A 24,809-nucleotide genomic window follows, 5' to 3' on the forward strand; every position below is an offset into this window, starting at 1 on the left:
AGACAGATCAGTACAAATTTAAATATACCTGCTAATATCAAAAACTATACTACTTATGTTTTAAGCAACATATATATATATATATATATATATATATATATATATATATATATATATATATATATATATGAAAGAAAAGGTTTTTAAAAAATTAAGTTATCGTCTTATTATTCAAACGTGACACTGAAATACAAAGTTTCTTTTGTTGACTTCTGATCGAAAACGGGTTTTGAAGGACTTTTATTTTCTAACAAAGAGTGTTGTGGTGTGGGGGGTGTTTGGGGGGTCTTCGGGGGGGGCGGGGGGGTTGGAATTTTTTAAACCCTTTTGTGTACATTTTTTAAAAAACCTTTTCTTTCATATGCCTTCAATTTTGTACACTACAGTTTTATTTTTTTTATATATATATATATATATATATATATATATATATATATATATATTATATATATATATGTGTATGTGTGTGTGTGTGTGTGTGTGTGTGTGTGTGTGTGTGTGTGTGTATATGTTAATGTGGGTGATATTTGTATTGTTTTAAATATACAGTACAAATAATGTACTTTGACTGCACATTGATTTAGTGTACAGCATGGTGCACTCAAGAGTTCAATGTAGCTAGAGGATTAAACGACTTGGGTTTCATTTCAAAGTCAGGGGTGGTACCAGTGTTTGTTTTGAACAGGGAACAGTATTTCATGCTGTTTTATTGCAGTGTTAATAATGGTCACATTCCTACAGCCTGATCAAGTGGTGTTTTACATTATCCTGACAAATGTTCTGCCAACCAAGCTATGACCCCTGGGAATTTATGATATACCCTTGCCTGCACACAAAGCTGAAAACCTAAAGGAGTGTCACTTAAGTTCTCTCTCTCTCTCTCTCTCTCTCTCTCTCTCTCTCTCTCTCTCTCTCTCTCTCTCTCTCTCTCTCTCTCTCTCTCTCTCTCTCTCTCTCTCCCTCTTTCACTGCTTAGGCTATTGCTCTGGCGAAGTCATAAAGGTAAGGAACTTTTTTTCCTGCTTATAACCCGACACGTTCCCTTGGAGTGAGTTGTGTCATAGAACAGGACCACTTTTTAAAGAAGGACTGTGTAAAAATATTGTTTTGAAGGTCAATATGTCTTACTAAGGAATTTCCCACAGACTGTATTGACTTTAGTCAAGCATTCATGTTCAGACTGTGGAAGGAAAGCCACTGAAACCAATGGGTCAGTATGAGACACAAATAAATCGATAATATATGTCGGTAAAGTATTGTATAAATATTTTCCCAATGGTAGTTAAAAGCATAGTGGACAGTATATTGTGTGTGTGCTTCTTTGTGTAAATGTGTCTAAAGATTATTCCACACTAGTAAAGATTCTATAAAGCTGTAGGTTGTGTAACAGGGTTATTTGGGATTACAGGGGATCTGCTGCCCTCAAGTGGTTTACTATACTGTTCTATACTATATTGTTCTGTAACAAAAAATATTATTATTATTATTTATTATTATTATTATTATTATTATTATTATTATTATTATTATTATTATTCATGTACATGCAACAATAATGCCTGATTTTCAGTTTGGCACTTCAGAAAACAAATCCTGGTTAACAGGTTATACAGTAAAGATTTCTGTTGCTCTGAAAACTCAAAATAACACTGCTTTCAACTCATTGATCCTATGGGTGGGGCATCCAGGCTCAGAGAGGATTTCATAATAAATGTATGTGTTTGTGTTCAATAAAAAGATTGGGATTTCTTAGCTCTATCTGTGTGGTTAGAAGAAACAGTCACAAACTGTCTGAGAGGGGTGTTATTTACTCTCTTGTTATTTTGCAAATGCACTCCCTGTCAAATTGCATGAGCCATCGTAGACAGTATGTTAACTGATGATGTATTCAGCACTTAATCACAGCTGTAATGTAAATTAAATCACTCTTCGCTTTGTGTTCTGTTCATAGAGATTACTCTAAGCAAATCAGAAACATGTTTTAATGAGCCAAATAGTGGGGGAGTGTATTAAAATAATAACAGAAAAGAGCAATGTGCAATGTAGAAAAAAGTAACCCTTTACACTCCAGTACATACCATTGCAGCAATCCAACAGTTTTAAAGGCAACCCACTTTACCCAGTTTATAATGTTTCTTTCTATGTTTCCATTGCAAGTTCAACACACGATTCATTAACCAAAAGAAACAACAACAAAAAAAACACAACTGCTTGTCAGGACTGAAACCCCAGTATAAGCTTGCTACTGTACTGGTTCCATGGCTTTTTTGTTTGTTTGTTTGTTTGTTCATGGTTCATTGACACTGCAGTAGCTTGACATATCTCTTTGTAGCTGTTCTACTAAAAACAAAAGGCTAACATGACTGAGGGGCTCTTGACCCTTTCAGCATTTGTATTACTAAATCCCAGATTTATCTAGTGTTTCTGTAAAGTGTGTCCTAACAGTAACCGTGTTGACCATTCAAGTGTCTATGTTATGATTAAATATTTCTAGTTTCTAAAGAAAAGATAGACAGCAGGACCGATGACCAAGCTGAGTGTTTTTAAAGCCATATCATATATTTCTCTCTTAATTATTATATGGTTGTGTACGCTGTAAACCAGGAATTAGTCAAGATGGTTACCACCCAGATCTTTGTTCAACCTGTTTTCATTTGTTTATTGAGCCAATGAAAAATCCATCTACTGTAGGTAAAGTAATAAACCCGATGAACAGAAGTCCAAGACATGCCAGCCATTTTAAGTAGCACTACAGCTGTTTATTTTAGGATGAACTCCCTGATAAAACAGCACTGGATTTAACTCTGACATTATAAAAGTTAGAACAAATAAATCAATAGCCGCAAGTAATCTCCTAATTATATTCTGGGCCCAATTCCCAAAGCTTTAACTTGTGATTTATAGACTTTACATTCTTTTTTTTTTCATAATAATGAAACCAGTAAAGCTTGTTGTTAAGGAACAACTCGACAACAGTCTTGAATAATTTTGTGAATTTAATTTATCAAAATGTTAACTAAGTCATGTGTTAAAGCTGCCCTCCTGAACTGTTAAACAATGGCATTTACCTACATGTGGCTTGAACTCTTAAATAACAACAAGAAACAGGAGGACTACATCAGGATGTTAAGCAAGGTGGTTGCTAGTTGGGCAAATGGGCCAAGTTCTTTACAATGGGACTTTATTAGAATCATACAGTACGTTCTATAATTTAAAAACAAAGCAGAATTTATTAGATGGAAAAATTGGGTGTAGTTGCAAGTTACATACAATTTTAAATAAAGATATAGAAAGTTAGTACTGTTAACAACTGAAGAGCAACATGGCAGCATGATGTTTTAAACCAGTTCACCATACTTAAACATTATGCACTTCCAATCTTGCATATGGTCGTACTGTAACTGTAAATCGGGTGTGATGTTGTCTTGCTCTTACAATATGACTAAGAGGCTACTTCACACAAGTGGAAGACAGAATTGGACTCATTCCAGATCTGGAAAACAAGAATTGATTGATCGCTAGGAAATAAATGTTCATTCTAAAGAGATATGTGCGTATATATGTATAAAACAATTTAAAATGTAAAATTTCAAAAAATAATTGATTTAGCTTGGCAAAATACAGAAAAGATATAGCAACGCTGTTAATTGGATGAAGCTTTGACAACAGGATATATTCAACATATTGATTTTTTCATAAAGACATTGTATTCAAAATATTATTCCCCTTGCCAATTTTACCCCTAGATTCTAATTATCACGATGGGTTTCATATACTGTGCAGAACTGGAAAGCTGTAGATGATGCAGCAACAGAAACAAAATAAGAGGATGTCAATAATTAGAGTGAAGGGCAGAATGTAAAACCTTGTCAGGCTTGTATTTTTAACTCACCAAGAACAATCTGACTACGAAGTAGGAATGCCATACATTTGATTGCTTTCTCAACCTGTCCCAAGACTGTCCCTATAAGTATTTTAGTTTGAGCAGCAGTCTGACTATTCTGTACCCATGAGCTCATTTGGTGGTCTGCCAGACAGAATGGTCAAAGGGAAACAGAGACTAGAAAAGCAATTGTCATCAATTTCTTCATGTAGTCTATGTTATACCCCGCCTGTAGATTCCATCATTACCATAATAAATATAACAAGCACTAATGTACACTAAAACATCCCTAGCAAACCTGTGTACCTAACCACACTTACTTAGACTACAGCAGTGGTGTAGTCAAGGGTATACGCAGGTAAATTCTGTTTAGCCACTTTTAATTTGGGCAATATACCCATTTCTCATATAAGGGATATAGAGTTTACTCGTTTCTGCTCTCCTGTGATATGCAAATCCTGGGTTAAAGAAAAGGCGCTCACAGAATTGTTCAGCACACTGTCAGGTCTGTGACTGTTTACGTGAACAGCACCAGAGTGAGAAATAACTGTATGGGGAGCATCTGGTTGGCTGAGGGTCAATAACAATGTATGTGTTCAAGTTTATCTGTTCAATCTCTGTTCAATTCCACCAAGCAGGGGAGTTTACCTACTTTTCTATTTACCACTACACCACTGAACTACAGTAACATGAGCAGACTTCACACCTTGTATTGTATAGCACGCTGCTCTTATATAACACAGTAAGAAATACAGTAAATATCTTCAAAAATAAAATAAAACATTTTCACAATCTGGTCACAATCCTCTATTTTGGCAAATATTACCATTGCATTTTACTGGAGGTGCAATTGTTCAGTGTAATTTATATAACCCTACTTTTCTGGTAAACAGTGTCCTGGATTCATAAGATATAAATAATGTGCTTACAAATAAATATTTCAGCCATATCAATATTGTAACAATAAAACAAGTAGCTCCTGAACCTCCTGTATAAGTCTTGCTGGGTTTCTCCCTCCTCTGTTCTCTTTGTAATGCGTGATGCACCACACCAACTTATTTTTTTTGGGTCACGGCCAAGTGCTTTTAAACAAATCCTGAATAGAACATTGTGACAGGGTGCCCACCTCTTTTTTATATTTATATATGAGTATTATTTTCATTGCATTATTATTATTATAGATGTTTCTATGCAGGTGGACGGAAACCGTCCGTCCTTATTATTTATTATTTGAGACCGGCGAAAAGCCAGTCTTATAATGTTTAGTTGTCATGGATGGGGTTAAATCCTCATCACTGTAGCCTTGTGGGAATGTGGCTGGAGCTTTAATAAGGTCATTGTTTGATTAATGGGTAATTAAGGCTCCAGCCACAGAATATAAAAGGACCCACTCCGGGCTCATTAAAGAGAGCTTAAGAGAATGAAGGTAGACCGAGACAGAGACAGAGACAGAGACAGAGATAGAGAAAGAGACTAGAGTGAGAGCGAGAGTGACTGTTAGGTTAAAAGGTACTCTTTTGGTAACATTCAGTTATTGTTTGTGTTTGTTTTGTTTTGGCCAATGTGCCATTTTATTTTTGTAAAAGAGTGTAACAGGGAGCGGGTTTGCTGTTTCCTGCACAAGTGTGTGTGTGCCTGTGATTTAAAGCAGCTGCAACGCATAGCCGGAGACGCGTTGCTAAGCAGGGACATCCTTGTAGTGGGACTAGCAATCATCACTTTGTGTGCCGACCTTTTATTTTTAGCTTGGTTTTCTTTATTAAATGTGACACTAGGGCTACCATTGCTGGTACCCTAGTGTCAGTTTGGTGTTCAAATTAAATCTGCGCGCCTGTGCGTCGTATCAACACCAATGCTCTGTGTCTGTGTCTGAATTTTCCAGTGACTACCCACGCATGTAACACATCACCCTGTTACAAAGAGTTTAATTTAGTATTTAATAAATATACTGCTGCTGCAGTTTCAACCCCCAGTTTTCTGGTTCTGATGTCACCACACCCTCCACTCAAGGGTACTCTGTGACAGACATTTAAAAAACAAAACATATCATTTTCATTTTTCTTTATAACTAAAAACAGAGCCAAGGACAGTTGATTCCACGTTTTTTTTGTTTTTTGTTTTTTTTATTGAAAGGGATGCTGGAGGGCTCAGAACAAAACCTCGAGAGAGAGTTTCAGATGGTTTCCATGGATACTTTTCTACCTACTTCAGGCAATCTGTGAAAGAGGATCATAGAGACAGAAGGGTGTGGGTGTATTGACAATTGGAATGCTTATTTCATTTGCATGAAAATCTGGTACAGTCAGATAGATTGCTGTGGAAGAGCCTGTAGAAAACGGTTAAATCTGGCAGGTATTAGAATTAGTCAATATTTGTGGCAGTACACCTGTGCAAATCACTAAGTACACCGACAGACAGGTGGCTGCCTTTGAACAAAGGAAGGCCACAACTGTTTGGTTTTAATGTGTGGTTGTAGCAAAGAAAATAATTCCATACATCTCAGTTATAGACTTCCATTGTTGGGCTCAAATGTGCAGATTTATGAGAGATTTCTTCTAGCAAACATTTATTTTCATTTTAAAATGTGGTAACTGGTATTACATTAAGTTAAAGATCTCTGTAGATTGAAAATGTCCCCACCCCTTCAATGCTTTCTTTCCTGCCATTAACCAAGCATCTTTGCAGCCAGTGGTGTGCTTTGATACACTGTTGATGTCAAATGGTCTAGAAATTGAAACAGCAGCATACCTTATTCCTTCTAATTTAAGACACACTTTTAAAAAAAATGTTTTGCTTCTTAAAAATAGCCTGCGTCTTAAATTAGAGTACAGTAGTGATGTGTGTATTAAAATCGCCAACACAGGATGTGCCCTATAGTCTGGACTTCGCTGGTTTAAGTCTAGGCAATTCCTTTGCCGACTGAGGACGAGAGCCTGCGGGCTTGTCTGTAAGCTGCCCAGGGCTTTGTTGTCCTCCGACGCTGTAGCCCTGGGTGGCTGCATAGTGGGTCTGCACTGTGTAAAGAAACAGGTGGTTGACTGCATACACTTCGGAGGACAACGTGTGTTCACCTTCGCCCCTCCAGAGTCAGCGCAGAGGTTGTATCTTTGTAAATTCCCATTTATCTGAGCTGTGTCTTAAATTCAAAGGAATATGGTACTTCCTAAAAATAAGGCAAGCCAACAGATAGCTTTCTTTAACCTATTGTAGCTTACGACATATCATGTTTTTAAATAACTAAATAACTTACAACATAACATGTTGCTATAACATGTCTTTCTATTAAAACTGCCCATTTGAGAACTATATAGAAAACAGAAGTATAAACAACATTGTGTATTGCAAATTCCAGCACTGAGATTCATCTAATAAGAAGACTTGCAATGTATATACTGAAATGTAGGCTAAATCAATCTTTTTATTCAAATCTTATTTATCTGGGATTGTTAGGTTACGGACTATACTTTCCTGCCAAATAACTTAGTTTAAATATCTAGTAAAACTGTATGTTTTTTACTCACCAATGGCAGCCGTAAGGTACATTTTACATATGCATATTTAGGAACTATGACCTCATATATTGCCACACATTAACTTGTTCTATACACAATAAAGTACTATACACAACTGTAAATGCTCAATACATCTACATAATAATATTTAGCTGACAAAATATACACTTTCTTTCATTTTCAGTCTTATTTCAGTTGGAGTTTCTGAAAACCACAGTGGTTATTGCATTAGTTTGGAAAACACATTAAATATAGTCCTACATGAGGGAGAAACTTTAAAACTAATGGAATTCCAATAGTTGATAAGGCGGCATGCAAAGCAAATTGCTGGCAGTATGAGGAATTAAGCTGCTTGACGTAATGGCAAAGCCTTTAAAGCTAATTTGGGAGAAAAGTAATGTACTAATTCTGTGTCCATGCCTGTGCATGTCAGTCAGTGAGAGACAGCTGTGTAGACAACAGGAAGACACAGCCGAGTTACAACTTTCTTTATTGGAAAAGAAGTTGTGCTTTGCACTGAGATGTTAACTTATACATTTTGACAGGCACTGGAGGTTGTGAAGAAGGATTGCTTAAGAAACTCACCCAGTTTTCATTGGTGAGAGCACAGGCTGCTGGCTACTGCATACCCCAGTCTAAACCCTGCCTACCTGAACTGCCAGATTTGTGTTCAGAGCTAAGCTATGCAGGAACCATCCCAAGCACTGCTGTGTACAGTGGAGTGAACTCAGCCTCCTGTTGTCACCAGTCTCTACGGAATTTCATAAACAAGGTTAGTGTTTTATTTTCTGTGTATTGTTAATTTTAATGATTATGGAACATATCTTTAGATTTTCTTGTGGTCATTGAACAGTATTTCTCTGTTTCTATGTTAGTTCTTTCTGAGTTACATTAGGTGATGTGCACTATACTGGACAGAAGTTCTGCACTGGAGTTCTGTGCACAATAGTGTTTAATAACTAGTTCTTAATTAGTAATTGTTTATTGTTGTTTAAAAGCAGTAGGTTAAAAGAAAAGATCTGCATAGTGGTCTCTAATAATCTTGTAATCTTGATGGTCCTTAATACTTCTTGGGCCAACAGATGTGAAGGAGGTCAGTGCTTCATAAATATAAAAACAGTAGATTTTCTGATAAAAATCCTATTCATTATTATAAAAGTAGGTGGAAAGGAATAACACCATTGTTTAAAATTGTTTAGATACATTCCATTTACTTTGAAGCACAAACTTATAACATTTATGGAGGCGAAACAAAACATTTGTCTACTCGCCTTCTCTTGGATTTAAATAAAAATGTACATTTTTTTTAAGCTAGAGATGTTTTATATATTTACTTTTGTCATTGACTTTGTGTGCTTTTAGAATATGATCTTCTTCATTCTAAATATTCTAATACAAACCAAGTCGGAAATTTATAGGTGTATGTTTTAACAAGACATGTTGGAACAAAGCATAAGACATTTCTACAGCTCACAATACAATGTTAATATTTATTTGTCCGGTTACTATAGTAGAAGCAGATGCCGCAGAGATTTACTGCCTAAGCTTTTGGTGATTAGATTAGAAAAGGCAGATTACAGAGAACATGCATCCTACTGAAACCTATATAGGGTCACTGATAATTACTTTGGGAAACACTTAGGTTTCACCACAGGAGATATATTTGGAGAATGTATTGAATAAGAAAAGCAGGTTGCACCATTTACTGTATGATAACTTTCTGTAGTCCACTGAAGTTTGTGGTTTTAAAAGGCAAAAATATTTCTGCTATGTTGGCAAATACATCAAAGACATGATGTTCAGATTCAGACTTCTTGTCAGTAGCTATTTAGTGATTATTTATTTTAATGGTGGTGGCATTAGGTGTCAATAATCTGGTACTGACGGTAGGTTTTACATTTGTTATCTCTGTTTTGTTTTGTTTTTTAAACACGAGTCCCACATACTGTAGTATACAGCATAGAGATAATTGCAAATTAAAAAGAAAACTGCATACTGTAGATTACTATTCTATAGTGTATATGTGTTCCACTAGACCATATCAGATCTTGGTCCTCCAGTTACATTTTGTACATTTATTCTACATTTAAAAAACTGAGGCCTGGTGACACTCTTGACTAATAGACCAAAGTTTCAAAAACAATATCACCAGTAAGTAGATTCAAACTCTTGGGCTACTTTTGTTCTACAATTCTACTGTTAAAAAAGTTATGGATGGATACCGTTGGATGAAACATTCTGCTTTGTAGATTACCAACAGTTTTTATAAAGACTCGTTCTTATCTGAATAAAGTCTTATATAGCACTGAGTTTAAAAATATCTAAACAACATGAACAGAAAATTAATGATATCCAAAACTGTTTGTTTTTTACATTTTACATTTTAAAAGCAGGCTGAGTATTCCACTTTAACATTTTCATTTGCAAGGGAAGGACTGTCCTTTTGTTTCAAACATTTGATCTTGCATAGTGATGTTTCAACCTGCTGCTGCATTCTTGCGACTATAAATAGTCCTTATTTCCATGCAGGGCAAAGAGAGCAGTAAACAACCACATGCCACAGGAATTTTGTCAAATTCACTTGGCTCTTGACCCGGCTCTCACCTGTTGTAAATCCTCACAATCATCCTCAAAGCTATAAAGTCTCTAACAGGCATTCTTTCAGGGTCTCTGTGGCACTTGTCTGGGGGCACAGTAGTGTGTTATTTTTAGATACATTATTGTAAAAAAAGCATCTTTGAAACAGATGGAGAGTGGTTATTTCTGGAGCCTTCTTGCATTTTAATACTAAAATATAATAACTGGTGAGCAATATTTTCAATGGGCTCATCCAGTTGATATTTCCCATAATAACCTTCTGGGTGTTACAGGAAACATGTGCTCATTAACCCCAGCAACAGAGTGCTACCCCAGCAACAGAGTGCCACCCCAGCAACATAGTGCCACTCCAACGCAAGCTGACAAACTGACAGCAATTCCAACCGTACCTCACATAGTTGCTGTTTCTCTCAATTATAAAATTACTGCATGGGGTAGTGTGAGATTATAAAAAATACTGCGTGGGGTAGTGTGTGATAAATGAAAGTGTAATGCCCACCCTTGGCATTATGTAGCCCCCACCTCTCTTGGGTGGTCAATCGGTTCTCATATCACACTACATAATGCACTATTCTCTATTTCTAAATTCTAGTTTGGTCCCCATTGATCTGTAATACAAAACAATACAATGTGAGCTTATATAGCACCTTACATATAACAGAGAAGCTTAACTAAAGACATGCATCAATAAAGAAGTCTTCTGTAAATGTAATCCTACTATTGTGACCAGTATATTAAACATGCAGCTCAGTGCTACCATGCTTTTCGATCAGTTTTCAAGTGTTAGTATGTTTTCTTTTCAATACTGTAATAATTTTAATGGTATTAAAAAAAATAGGGTAATCCTGGTTGGGTATGGTCATTTTGACCACTTTGCATTCTTGGCCTTACACATTGCATTACAGGGTTGTGATGTGAATCCCATTGCTTCCAGAGTTCAGCTTCTACTGACCTCATTTAAAGGCTGTGTGCATTTGAGGTGATCGGATCACAGAGCAATCTGTAACGAGACAATCCAGGATGTTATCTGTGACCAGCATAAATTTAAAGCACATTCTTAATTTTTTCTTATTCTTAATTTTAGGAGTGAGTCAGTGCACATTTACACTGGGACTGGGAATCCAATCAAAAGTGATATTAATGCATTCTCCAGGAAACTAGAGTATACAAACGCTAAGTCTTTCAGAAAGACCACACCCCTTTATTCAGTCAAAAAAAACTGCTAATTCCAGTTATTAGCAAGGAGGGTCATACATTTTTAATTTATATGAGTTCAATATCATCTCATGTATTAATTCATGATAACTTACAAGAGAAACACGGACACTCACAAATGAAGAGAGACCACCCACACTCACTGTCTAGCAAATTTGAGCTCTACAGTTTATGTGTGGAAACTGCTGCTCCCTAATAGCTGCTTCATCAGTAGTCTTCATTCCACCAGTGTTCACATTTCCTAAGCTACCTAACAGTCCAGATAGTGTGTGTTAAGGGTCTGGGGACCTGCTGTCTGCAGTTGTAACAGGTTAATGTTTCAGGGAAACAGTAATTGGAGATTGTGGAAGTGCTGATGGGCTCCTTAAAGAGGATGGATCATACGTGTTGATGTGCAGCTCTCTCACTGTTAGTATTGACAGTTACTGAATGGTTAACCTCTATGTATTCACTTAACTGTTTCCATGTTACAGTATTTATTTAGTAAAATTTTCTTTTAAATACAGAACAGCTATTGCAAATATTATGCCATTGTACCATTGTAGATTTTCATTTGAAATGGTACCATAAATAGATCTCTTTACTATATCCTTAGCATTATTTAAATGTTAGGGAAGCTATTAAGAGCCACTATAGTTCTAGCATGTGTTCCAGACTGTGAAATGTTGTTCTGTAGCTTTTCACAGGAAAATGTAACATTAGCAAAATAAAGAAGTTTTCTGTATCAACATGCATTCATGCGCCAGTAAGGGTTTTGTAGTCCTATGGGTTTAAGAACAAAAGCTTTACAAATATTGTAGTATTAAAAAAAAAAAATTAAAAAGTTTTGACAGCAAGTCTCTATCAGTTTATTTCTAATGAATATCACCTCACTATGAATAAGTAAAGTCATTTAAAACTTGTTATTGAAGTCCTTAAAAAAAAAAAAAAAAAAAAAAAGACATGTGAATGCAGTTATACGTATTGATCAATTTAGACTTGTAAACAACATAGCTAAGAAAAATTGAATCTACATTTCTTTTGGATTGAACTTAATACGCACCAGTATATTTTAAATTATGCTTGTAGTTTTGTTTAGAAAATGTATCACTTGTCATGTTTCTAGTTCTTGTCAGTCCCTTGACCAAACACAAGTATTATGGGCTGCTGGTTAAAACAAATAAATAAAAAAAATCCTCCACTTTTCTACATATTTATTAAAGAGATATTTCAGTTTTCAAGTAATCAAAATCAAAATGTGAGCCTATGCTCTGATTATCCAGCATCTTGCCAGCGTATCTGACTCTGGTAGAGTCATTTGAGGCTGACAGTTGGACAGCTGGTCACTGTCTATGCCATCTGCACTCAGATTCAAACCAAGATTAACAAGCTTGACCCATAAATGACTACAGTCTAATTACTATTAAAAACATACTTGCATTTTACGAGGGGCAGTTACGGAACAGAATTTTATGTCTGCAATTGACTTTCAGCTATATAAGACTCAGAGATCATTTCAAGCAATCAGATTACAAGTTTACTGGTCAGTGGATTGGTGCTAAGCTTAGAATATTTGACCTCTCACTGTAACAGGGGCTTATGTAATGAAGAAACACAATTATCTGAAGTTAAATACAAAATGTTCATTATAGAAGATTGATGTGGTCAGAGAAAAACATTGAAACAGTTTATGAATGTGGACGGAATCTAAATACTGTTCATTTAAAAGGAAAAAAATAATTGTTTTTACCAAAGAAACTGTATACTCTGCAACGTGTTCATAGCTCCTATGTACAACAGCTTCCACTATGGATTATGTATTGCATATCCTGCAACATACTGCAATGGCAGAGGGGGGAAATAGTTCATGAATGTATGTCAGTTTTATAAAAGTTCTAATGATTCCCCACTTCAATAACTTTAAAATAAAATACTTGAAACCACCTTACCAAATACTGGCTAACTCTTACAATATAGCACTAACACGAGCCAATCCATCTCGTGGAACAATTTGCTAAATCAGACATGTGATATGTCAGTGAAACATGCCTGTTATGCCAAAAATCTGAATCTGCCTCCGCCACACACCCACTGTGACATGTGTCTTCCGGAGACAGCCTCATCTAATCCTCTGCCCAACTCCCCCACAGTCTCCTTGGTTCCCTGGAGCACCGCTGCTTATTCTATACTGTACTGTGTGCATGCCTTCCTACCACCCAGCCTGCTGTCTACTGATGATTACAGCTCTTACAGTTTAGCTCTGATTTTGTTTCAGTGTCAAAATGGAAGAGGCAGAACTGCTGAAGGAGCGACTCCATGCCATTACAGTAAGTCATCCCTGTTTGAGTTACGTGGTTTAAATGTTTAGGGGAAGTGTGAAAACTATAAAACTGTGAATAATGAACTGAAAACTACACTCTTGTATCAAATTGAATTGGATGTTTAGAATTGGCTTGGATAGCACTATTAACTTTTTTTTTTTTTCTCTCAGTCCTTTGAAGTGCACTGTTTATTTTAGTAAGCATTGATTACTTTAACAGATACACACTCACCAAAGAACACAAGAAAAGGTTAAAGTGTGTTAAAGTGTGTCCTTTATGAATGTGAAGGTCACCAGCACAGGTCAAAAGCGTCATTATTTATTACTTACATATGGTGTTAATGCTTGAATAATATATAGAAGTTATGTAACTGATAAATGCTGCTTGCCTAGTAATTTTTTTTTATATTTTCTAATAATCATATTTAGACATGATGGTTGACCTGGCTGTTCCACTGTCACATGAGATGCATTGGTTTATATTAAAAAAGAGGGCATCAGTTTTCACTGAGGCTGCTTTACATAGACGAGGCAAAGACTATTAATAGAAAACAAAGAGTGCACCAGCTATGATTCGTCCTGCATTATATGAGATTGTTAAGCTATTAGGACTGAAAATTAAACTTCTTGTTAACATTAAATTGAAAAAGAAAGCCATTATGTCAAGCACTATCCTATATTGATGTATCTTTGAATCATAGAAATTATTAAATTGGGCTCACTGCAGAAATATTTAGTTTTCTGTCAACGCTGTGTCAGGGTGTTTTTTCCAAGTACACTGATGTCATCTTCTGAGAGCATGGAAAGACTTTCAAAGTTGTTCTCCTTGTCCTTGGCAGAATTTCTAACAGGTTGATTCTCCAAATGATGCCATTGCCCTTTACATAGATTGCCCTGAGGTGTCTGACATTTCAGCGTCAGCATGGCTAGACATGACTTGAAAACATTTTTTTTTTTTTTTGTTAAACATTGCCCTCCAGTACCCTGCCACCCTCTCAATGCACACATACTGTTCAGACATGTAGACTTTCTACTGCCGGCATTTAGTTTAAGACTAATTAATAGGAGAGCATGGTTGAAAGTAACATACTTGACATAGTTTCTTATAGTTTTAACATACAAAGTTATTGTAGCTAAAAAAGTAATAATAATAATCATACTAAATTAAAAGTTGTGCTTCACCTGCATGAATACCTTTATGGTTATTTTTTGTTTTTCCAACTCATAATAAAGTACATTTATTGCCAGCCAGCTTTGCTGAATTCCAGTGTGGCAATTCTTCCAGTATTGTATTTTTAGGCAGGTTGATGAATAACTTTAGGTTACTTACCGTAACCCTGGTTCCCTGAAAGAGAAGATGACCACCAAAACATTACATATGGGATATGCCTGCCTATTGGTAGGTATTTTCTGAGCTCTCTACACCAGAGCTGCCGATAAGCCAGTTCCTGGGATGACGCCTTCTGTACCGCCTTCTTCCGTCTTCCTTTTCAGGGAACCAGGGTTGCGGTAAGCAACCTAAGGTTCTCTTTCAATTCGAAAATGACCACAAAAACATTACATATGGAAAATGTATACCAGAGCTGTCACGAGAGAGAAGGAACCTCAGCTTACGAGGGACTGTGACAGTGTTGGCTGTAAGGGTGACATCAGACCAGAAACAGATACCAAAAACACAGTTGCTGGAGGGTGAAACTGAGGCGCTGCGGCGCTCAGTGCTTTATTTAATAAAATATAGTTTGCAAAACACAAGAAACAGCATGCAACCTCAAGTATCTTTGTGCCTATTGAAGGCAAAGAAAGATCTACCACATTCAAGCGGTACAACATGGAGAATGTATTCGCCAAAGCCCAGCTAGCCGCCGTAAATCTTATACAGTGAGGCCCATCTGAAGAGGGCCCAAGATGTAGCCATCCCTCTAGTGGAGTGCACAGCTACTCTCCCAGATAGGGGTAAGCCAGCACTGTCATACGGCGCAGACACTGTATCCATAATCCAGTGGGACTGTTGCTGTTTTGAGATGGGCTGTTCTAGGGTCCATAAACCATGACAAGCAAAAAGTTGGTCAGAATGATACAGAGCTCTTGTTCTATCCACATAAAATCTCAGTGCCCACAATGGGCAGAGGAAGTTCAGAGCATAACTGCAGAGTGGCTTTAAGAAATCGGGTAGCCAAAAAAGTACTAAATACACCTTCAGTGTGGCAGAAGACCTACCAGTATCAATTAGCTCTTGCAGAGACTGCAAGATAACTTGCATGGGGCAAGAAACTGGGTCATGACTTCTATTCAGACACCAATTCTGAAAATAATTCCACTTACAGGTGTACAGCGACCTAGTGGAGTCTGCCCTAGTGCTCTGCAAAGCATCCACAACCGCATGTGATAGCGCTAGGGCTGTCGAGCAGTCCTGTTCAGGGGCCAGACCCATAATTGGAACCTCCCCAGTTCCGGATGCCAGAGAGTGCCTCTCGTCTGACTGAGGTGATCCAAGCGAAGTGGGATCTCCCAGGGCTGGCTTTGTATGAGCTGGCATTGGGTGAGAACCTGATTCTCCTGGGCTGCTCTCCAAGAAGGCCGGGGGCAACGGTACTGGTGGCAATGCATAAAGGAGCGTCCTGGGCCACTCGTGGAGGGAAAACCATAGGGGGCATTACCGAGGTGAAGAGATCGACCTGCACCTTCCCAAACCGTTCCCAAATGCTCTCCACCACCTGCGGATGAAGTCGCCACTCTGTCAGCTGACGGTGTCTGTCGCGCTTGATGTGTAAATGTAATGCATTGAGCCACGCTTGTTGTCTGACAGGTATGTGTACATCATACTGGAGTCCAGCTGGAGTCCCAAGTACATTGTGCACTGCTCCGGTATAAGCCGACTCTTCGCATCATTAATAGTGAGGCCCAGCCTCGCCAGATGCTGCGTCACAATTGTCGTGTGGGCCACTGCTCCCTCTCACCACTGACAGCAAATTAGCCAGTCATTGTGATAGTTTAGTATACTTATCCCATGCAATGGCAAGGGGGCCAGGATAGCGTCCATGCATTTTGAGAATGTATGAGGAGCTAGGAAGAAGCCGAATGGTAGCACACTTATCTCGTAAATGCTTCCCTGAAAGGCGAAGCAGAGGTATTTCGTGTGCTCTGGATGAATGGGAACCTGAAAATGCATGTCCCGTAAGTCTACTGTGGTTAACCAGTCACCCGGCCATACTGACTGGAGAATGTGATGGTGAGTCAACATTTGAAACCTCCTCTCCTTCAAGAACTTGTTGAGGAACCGTCCTTCTTGGGCACCAGAAAATATCTCGAGTAGAACCCCTCTCCACAGGATGTAGTCTATGATACAAAAGGCCCGCTTGCACGGCAAGGTGGCCACTTCCTTCTAGAGTACCAAGACCTGAAGAGGGTCCGTCACGGATGTGTGTGTGACTCCTCGGAGGGGGGGAGATCCCAATGGAATGCCAGCACGCAACCGTTGTGCACGGTAGCAAGCATCAAGGTGTCCAAGCAGCTGGTGTGCAGAGAATGGATGCGTCTGAGGCTGTAAGACTTCAAGGCCCCTGCTGGGGCCGCTGAGGTTAGGGCTGAGCACTCTGAGGCGTCTGCCTAAGTTGACAGCCCTGGAATTGCCTCCTGGAACGCTGTTGCACCGAGCACCGCATGCACTGAGCACTGCATGCACCGAGCACCGTGTGCATCAAATACTGTATGCACAGAGGCGATATGTACACTGAGTGCACCGAGCGCAACAAGTGCACTAAGCACCGTGAGCACCGTGAGCACCGAGTGCACCAAGGCACCGAAGCACCAGACGCTAACACCCTAACTGTGTGTAGTCACACACCTGGTCAGCGCGTAGCATATAAGACACATAGGCCGAAGCTGCAACGGGCAAATCTGTGGACGGAGTACAACACTATGAAAACAATGCAAACAATACTACTGGGGAGCACGCTGTTGTTGTTGTTTGATTTTTCGAAGGCCCTACGCACCGAGGTGGGCGGGCCAAGGCAGTCGGCGAGGTCTACTCTACAGCGGGTCTAGTAAAAATACAGCCTGTGGAAGACAAGGCCTACCATTTTTTTTGGTTTTATTAACCTAGCTGGGGGTATGGCTAAGCCTAGCCCTGGTGGAGGACATTTTCCCACACAAGTGAAGGTTGGAAAACAACAACAACACTCACTCCTTTAAATCAATACTGCACAGGCAGTCGACTCACATACCACAGATAGGAAAGCAGCAGCCTGGAATGTGAGTGTGAGCAGGTTGCTGAAGAAAGATAGAAAGAAAAAGGCTAAATCAGGAGTCACTGATTCCGTGAACGCAGCAAGCCAGCTTTCAGCCTGAAAGGCAAGGGTACTGCAGTTGACTCAAAAGCTCATTTTCACAATACACTCAGATTCCAACACAGAGGGTCTTATAATACCGGCTTGAGAGGCAAAAAGAAAACATGGCTGCGTGGTTTGACTATTTCGTTCCTCTGTAGGTGGGACAGATGACATCATACAAGGAAAGGGTCAGCTCTAGTATAGACAGCTCAGAAGATACGGTTGGCCAGGGTGTCCTCGCTCACAGCGCACCAGTGACCCCTGTAGACTGGGCAGGCGCCTGCAGGCTTGCCTGTAAGCTGCCCAGAGCTGCGTTGTCCTCCGACGCTGTAGCTCTGGAATGGCTGTATGGCAGGTCTGCAGAGTGAAAAGAAGCGGTCGGCTGACGGCACACATCAGCGCAGGGTTGGTAGCGGTGGGCTGAGCCTAAATACAATTGAACATTTCAAATTGGGAGAAAACAGGGTAGACATTATGTGGCAAGTACTAAAAAAAAAAAATGTAGATATAAAAAAACATTAATTTTCCTCACAAGCTGCAGTAAATGATGGAAAATGTGCAGAACCTAAAACAAATCACCCAACACATAGACATGAAAATCTGATGTTACTCACAGTGGCATGTTGTACAATTAAGCTTAATTGTGTTTTTTTAGCAAACAATAATACAGGATTATACATAATGTAATTGTGGGATTGCATTATTTACAAACTATATAATTCACACTAATGGTGCTTTTATTTAAAAAAAAAATGTTTATAAACTGTGGTTCGTTGATTGGGATTTTAACGCTGCAACCAGGTTGTAATGTGGAAACAAAACATTTTCTATACAGCCGTATGTAGTATGTTATGTTTTTCTCAGGATAAGAGAAGAATCCAAGAGGACATTGGGAAAAAAAGGATAGAAATAGAAGAAGAAAAATTGAAGCTTCAATATTTAAAGGTAAAGTATACTTAGAATAATTATTTCCCTCGGCTATGCAGAGATTTGAAGCCTCATTCCATAGGCCTGCTGTAATTCTAGGAGCGAGGCTCAGCCCCTTCCTTTCGTTTACCTTTCCACCGCCTTTACACATACATTTATATTCTGTGGGGAATCCTGAACCAATTGGTTAATTATTCTGTTACTGTATTGTTTTTTTGTTGTTGTTATTTTTTTTTTTTTTTTTTTTTTTTAATATAAAAGGCATTAATAGGATTTAAAAAGTGCTTGGGTTACTCTAGACAACCTCAACCTATTTTTTTACATTATTGCCTTGTCCCAACTCTCCTCTTTTCATGACTGTGTGTACAGTGACCAATGACTGATATGAATCACATTACATTTTCTATGAATAGAAAAAATCTTTGAGAGAAAAATGGCTCATGGACGGATTAAGTGCCCAGAGTCCACAGGAACAAGAGGAAATAAGAAAACAGGCCCAGGATGACCAACAACAGACCAAACTGCTGGAGAGGAACATCCACAGGTACAGTAATGGAAAATATTGAACAGGATGTGTGCACTGATGTACTTGTGGGAGTGAGGGACCCTAAAAAATTTGTCAGCTTTCCAACAGCACTTTGAACAGTATTGAGTCTCTGCCCCCTGTCACCAAGCTGGTGTTAGGTTTTGAGTTAGGGTTACTTTATAGTATGCAACTTGCCTTCAACTGAATCTTCAATTGCTGGCATTTCTTGGAGAATTTGGATTCCCATTTGAAACTGTCTGTAGGGTGTGGTAGCCTTTGGATGTACTCAAATATAAAGGTAAAAATATTATGTAGCATTGTAAATGGAATGAGAAGATAGGCAGGGAAATTAAATGTGTTTGACAGAATCTTCATTCACTCATTGTCAAATCTCACAGCATTCAGGACTTTTATAATTCCAAATGACTGTAGCATAGGTTTTTGAAAATGTAACCTAGAACATTCTTTCATTTTATCTGGATCATGCAAACACTTTGTATATACTAATAATCTAGTGTGCAGTAAGGACAAAACACTGGATGCATATTTACTGCATGTGAACAAGTGACAATTAATTTACAGTAACAGTGTTCAAGTACCAAGAAAGAAATCACTCAGAACAATGAATTGGCGGAGCCCAAATGTGATTGATGGTGATTTTTGTTATAGCATGCCAAGTTCTGTCTCATCCACTTGAAGCAAAAAGGAAATACCAGGTAGCCACAGAAGAAAATAATAGTATTATTGAACAAACTGAAAAGCTCAGAATGTAATGATTTGACTTTTATCACAGGATGGAAAATGAAATCAAGGCACTTGAACAGCATGAGGTACAGATCTCAACCAAAGAGGGAATTATATTGAAAAGGTTGAAAGTATTTGAGAAATCTCCAGAAGATATCATAAAGGTAGGGTGAATTCCTGTTCTATAAACTCTACTCAGAATCAGTAGAAGGGTATATTGTGGAAGTATGAAACAAGAAAGGTTGTATGGATGTAAGGTGCAGTTGCAGCAAGGGAAAGACTGGGAATGTCGCTGCTTCGTTCATACTTTTGGCTCAACCTGTGGTTTGCTCAGTAATCATAATTCATTCTTTCTGACTATTTCCTCACAGGCTGTGAAGGCTGAAGCCCAAAAAGGTAAAACCTTGCTCTCTATCTGTATTTAAAAAAATGAAAAAAAAAAGATTTTTAAGGTGATCCTGTAGTGGAGGAGGAGTAATGACCTTTTTTTTTTATTACAGAGTCAATTGCATATGTTTATTCTGAGATTTCGGATCTTCCGAAATCTTACAAACCTTCAAAGCTGAAGAAAATGGCAAGTCCAGAATCTGAAGCAGATAATGATCAATCCAAACAAGGTATGAAAGTAGTTTTGATGTCAAGTAAATGAAAACAATAACAAACAAACAAAATTCAATTTATATACTGTACATTTAACAAACTTTATCTAGCCTGTATTTCAACTGGTTGCACAATTTATGTAACTTTCTGTAGGTTCAAATAAATTCAAGACAATATGAATTTTTCCAAATCGTTGTGATATTGTTGAAATATAGTTTTTTGTGCAACAGAATCAGTCGTTACAATGTTTCATTTCTCCTCAGCCTTGTTTGCAATGGAAATCAATGTGCAAAAGGACATGAAGACTGGAGAAAGTCAGATTCTGTCAACGGCAACTGTCTCAGCAGAAGAGTTTAAAGAAAAAGGGATTAAAGTATATGATGATGGAAGAAAATCAATTTTCGCAGTGCATTCTGATGGGGGGAACAATCACAATGGGCTAGAGGAACTGTCCCCAGTTGAAGTAGAGGAGCTGTTAAGGAAAGCCACGGAAAAGAAGTCTGCTTTAGAATACCACAAACCAGTGTTCTCAAGCCCGTACAGCAGACCCTCAACCCCCAAGAAACAAGACAGGGAGCAGATCAGCCCAGAACCAAACAGTCCACAACCAAACAGACCCCAAGAGATGTGCGGCAGATGCACTCCTGTTAAAACACAACTTCACAATGAAAAAGCTAATTTTCAAGATGGCGTAGACCATTCGTCTCATTTCACAGGATCGCAGATGGAAGGACAAAAGCTCCCAAGCGGGAATAACCAAAATATTTTTAAAAATGGAGACAAACCACACATGTCCAGAAGTAACCAAAAATCAATGCAGATTCCTCACCAGGACCCAAGGGAAAACCATTGTGCAGCAGTATTTCTTAATTCAGGATACAGCAATGGTCAGTCATCTTTAGTCTATCAAGAGGATACTAAATGCAACATTCTACACCCTGTGCCTACCAATGTTGAAAGCGAGGAACCAGTTACCATGATATTTATGGGTTATCAAAGCATAGAGGATCAGGATGAAGCTGTGGGGTTTGAGGGGGCTATTCGGGCTGAACTGGTAGTTATTGACGACGATGATGATAATGATGATGATGACGTTGACCACGATGAGCAGCCATCTTACCATCCTGATGGGCAGCATAGCAAGGTTTCCCATCCAGCTATCAACTCGAAGGCGGGTCAGTGTCTTCCAGATCCACAGATAAACCTGAACATGAACAACAGGTCACCTTACATAAATTCAGTCCCATTGCAAGAGAAAGAACCAAGCTTGACTCATTCTCTCTACCACATGTATACTGAAGGGCCAATGACTGGAGATGGTACTGACGACCCTTCAGTGACAGGTATAATAAAGAAAAAAACATGCTGCTGCTCAGTCATGTAACTGCATAATCAGACACTAACATCATGTTCTTCTGTGTGATGGTTTCCATACACTGCATCTGTCTTTTTACCTGTGTGCTGTACACAATGCATGCTGACATTACTCACCTTGATATATGTACTTCTTGTCTTGTGGTTTTCTTGCTGTTATTCTTTATTAAGTGATGTATGCTAGTTCTACCATGTTATGTACATGACAGATAATATATCTATATATATATATATATATATATATATATATATATATATATATATATGACTATATATATATATATATATATATATATATATAATATATATATATATATACATATATCTATATATATGTATATTTGTATATATATATATATATATATATATATATATATATATATATATATATATATATATATATATATATATATATCCTATAACCTTGGCTGAAGGATACAGGAACACTGCTTTGATTAAACTGGTATATTGGAAACAAGGTAAGTCCGCATGGGGGCAAATTCAAGCTATTTGTTTTAATGAGAGTGATGGTGCATGAGTTTACATATCCTGCCCATGGCTTATCTGAAGAAAAACATTATTGCAGAGGTTTTATATCGGTACATCATAGATTCACAATTTTTTTTTTTTTACACTATACCAGAACAATATATTTTAAAACATGTAATTCATTATGATTATTATTTTATAGAGTTATTTCATTTATTTATTTATTTTTTGGTTACTTATTTTCTGTTACCAGGTCACATGTGGTTTTATCCTGATATGTCAAATCTTTATTCTGTTCTCATTAACACGCGCCTGCCTGTTTCTGCCTGCTGCCTGCTGCCTGCTACTGTTTTGTAACCTGTGACATAATCAAACATTTTCTTGAAATTCTGTCGTCCTATATATGTGTTTCTGTTTTAGGAAGAGTTTGATAATAAAACAAAATACTGAATATGTCTTAGATTCCTGCTTAATTCTTTCAAATTACTATGCTTCACTAACAGTCAAATAACAGATTTGCTTTATGTGCTAAAACAGCATACAGTAGCATTAATAACAATGGTTTCTATTTTTACCCTTTTATTTATTTTACATTTTTATCTTGAACTGTAATGATACAGAAATATTTTAAATATATAAATCTGGTTATCTATATATAGATCAACCAGTTTGTGTGAGAGTGAAATACTGCAGCCTCTTCTGCTTTCAATAGCGTTCCTGTGTTTTATTTTCCCTTTCATATTTCAACTGGTAATGTCTTGACATTAAGATGCCATGTTTACAGCTGAGGATATATTTGCTTGAACAATTGATAAGCACAACACACACACATAACAGGGAGATAAGTAAAAAATTAATAAAAACTGCTTTTGATGCCAAAGGGCAGATTAAAAGTGCAGTAAATGTGAAGTAGTTTGAACTGAATGTGTGAAATTCAACAGTGCAAAAAAAGTAGTTTGGGCTGAGTGACGAACTAAATCAAACACTCTATTAAGGAAATGTCAACTAACAGCACAGTGCAGTATATTTCTATTTCACAAGAGAAAAGAATAGCTTAAAAAAACGTGCATTTGTATTCAGTGGGGACACAAACCTATGAGTCTGTACTCATGTTCTGTAAACTGTGCCTTTTCATTTCTACACTAATGGAAAACACTACTACAGATGTGATGATTAAATACCACCCTTCAGAAATACATAATTGTTTAGAAAATTCTCTTCTTCATTCACAGCACTAAGACTGAGAATGGCAAAACTGGGCAAAAGAATGATGTAAAATGCCAAGATGGGATTTCAGTAGCTGCCTTAAGGTTTCCATGAAGGCAAGCCAAAGAAAGGATGTCCACAGGCCGTGACTTCTTTTTTGCACAAACCGCACCAGAATCAACTGTTCAGTGACCATTTTGAATGTGTTTCAATACAGTTTATTTCTAGGATTTATAAAACTACTCAATACGCAAGTGCATTAGGATTTGGAAATCTATGTTTTTACGCTGGGCGGGGGGGTTAGGAGGAGAATGTATCTAAAGATTATTATTATTATTATTATTATTATTATTATTATTATTATTATTATTATTATTATTATTATTGGGATATTTGTTTCATTTGTTTATGGCTACACTCACTATATTCAATTAAAATGCAATATTCATGAGACGTGCCTTTATAAAGTTAACTCTGCTTTTTTGGTTGTTTATGTATATTCACATTAAAAAATCTGTGATTTGTAATAGATTTCTATGTGTAGTAAATTATGTTTGGAAAAAAAAAAGTAATCCAATGTCTAACTAAATCCAATCTTGATTTCCAGTACAGTACATGAAAACTATTACTATATTGATAAATACAATTCTGCTGTGCTCCAAATATGCTGATGTTGCTTTTACAAAAGCAATTAAAAAGGACTGATTGTATTACAGGTGTTTTAGTCTTTTTTTATAACAAATAGTTTGTAGTTTCTGTAAATGCTTTATGGCTGGTTTCAAACACTCTGGGTAGCACTATTCTTGGACTACCCAATGTTAATTTAGGTAAGGTAAACCAAGATTAGTGCTAATCTGGGTCTATGAAACCAGCCAATAGTAACACGAGCATGTCCGAGACTAGAACTAATCAGGTACAGTGAAACCAGCTTTTAATGTTCAAAGGTATACGCACAAATACATGGTCAAAATACATATTTGGACAAAAAAACAACCATTTAAATGTGCTCTTCCAAAACTGTCTGTGATAGCAATATACAGGGATTACTGTTCTAATACTGAGAACTGTGAGAGAAGGTTCCAGAATTGTCCTGTATCAGGAAGTGTTT

General features: G+C 37.5%; 1 protein-coding gene across 2 annotated transcripts; it reads left to right on the forward strand.

Moving 5' to 3' along the window:
* Positions 1–942: 942 nt before the first annotated feature.
* On the forward strand, positions 943–24,269 carry LOC121327398 (palmdelphin-like). 2 transcript variants are annotated; one of them, XM_041271442.1, is made up of 10 exons: positions 943–1,002; positions 7,941–8,167; positions 13,463–13,514; positions 18,700–18,780; positions 19,176–19,306; positions 20,082–20,196; positions 20,404–20,428; positions 20,533–20,649; positions 20,896–21,975; positions 23,728–24,269. In XM_041271442.1, exons 3-10 carry the CDS (start codon positions 13,470–13,472, stop codon positions 23,769–23,771), a joined length of 1,638 nt encoding a protein of 545 aa, XP_041127376.1. In that variant the 5' UTR covers positions 943–1,002; positions 7,941–8,167; positions 13,463–13,469; the 3' UTR covers positions 23,772–24,269. The 2 variants fall into 2 exon arrangements, with proteins under 2 accessions (XP_041127376.1, XP_041127375.1); XM_041271441.1 differs by lacking the exon at positions 943–1,002 and having other exon boundaries at positions 7,859–8,167.
* The last annotated feature ends 540 nt before the right edge of the window (positions 24,270–24,809 follow it).

Source organism: Polyodon spathula, chromosome 14 (genome assembly GCF_017654505.1).
Source record: "Polyodon spathula isolate WHYD16114869_AA chromosome 14, ASM1765450v1, whole genome shotgun sequence".
NCBI lineage: Eukaryota > Metazoa > Chordata > Actinopteri > Acipenseriformes > Polyodontidae > Polyodon > Polyodon spathula.

Excerpts from the sequence above, each read along its gene's own strand:
- LOC121327398 (XM_041271442.1), top strand. The coding sequence starts at position 13,470 with ATGGAAGAGGCAGAACTGCTGAAGGAGCGACTCCATGCCATTACA. Across the intron at positions 20,429-20,532 it reads GAAGGCTGAAGCCCAAAAAG|AGTCAATTGCATATGTTTAT; the intron begins GTAAAACCTTGC and ends TTTTTATTACAG. Across the intron at positions 20,650-20,895 it reads TAATGATCAATCCAAACAAG|CCTTGTTTGCAATGGAAATC; the intron begins GTATGAAAGTAG and ends ATTTCTCCTCAG.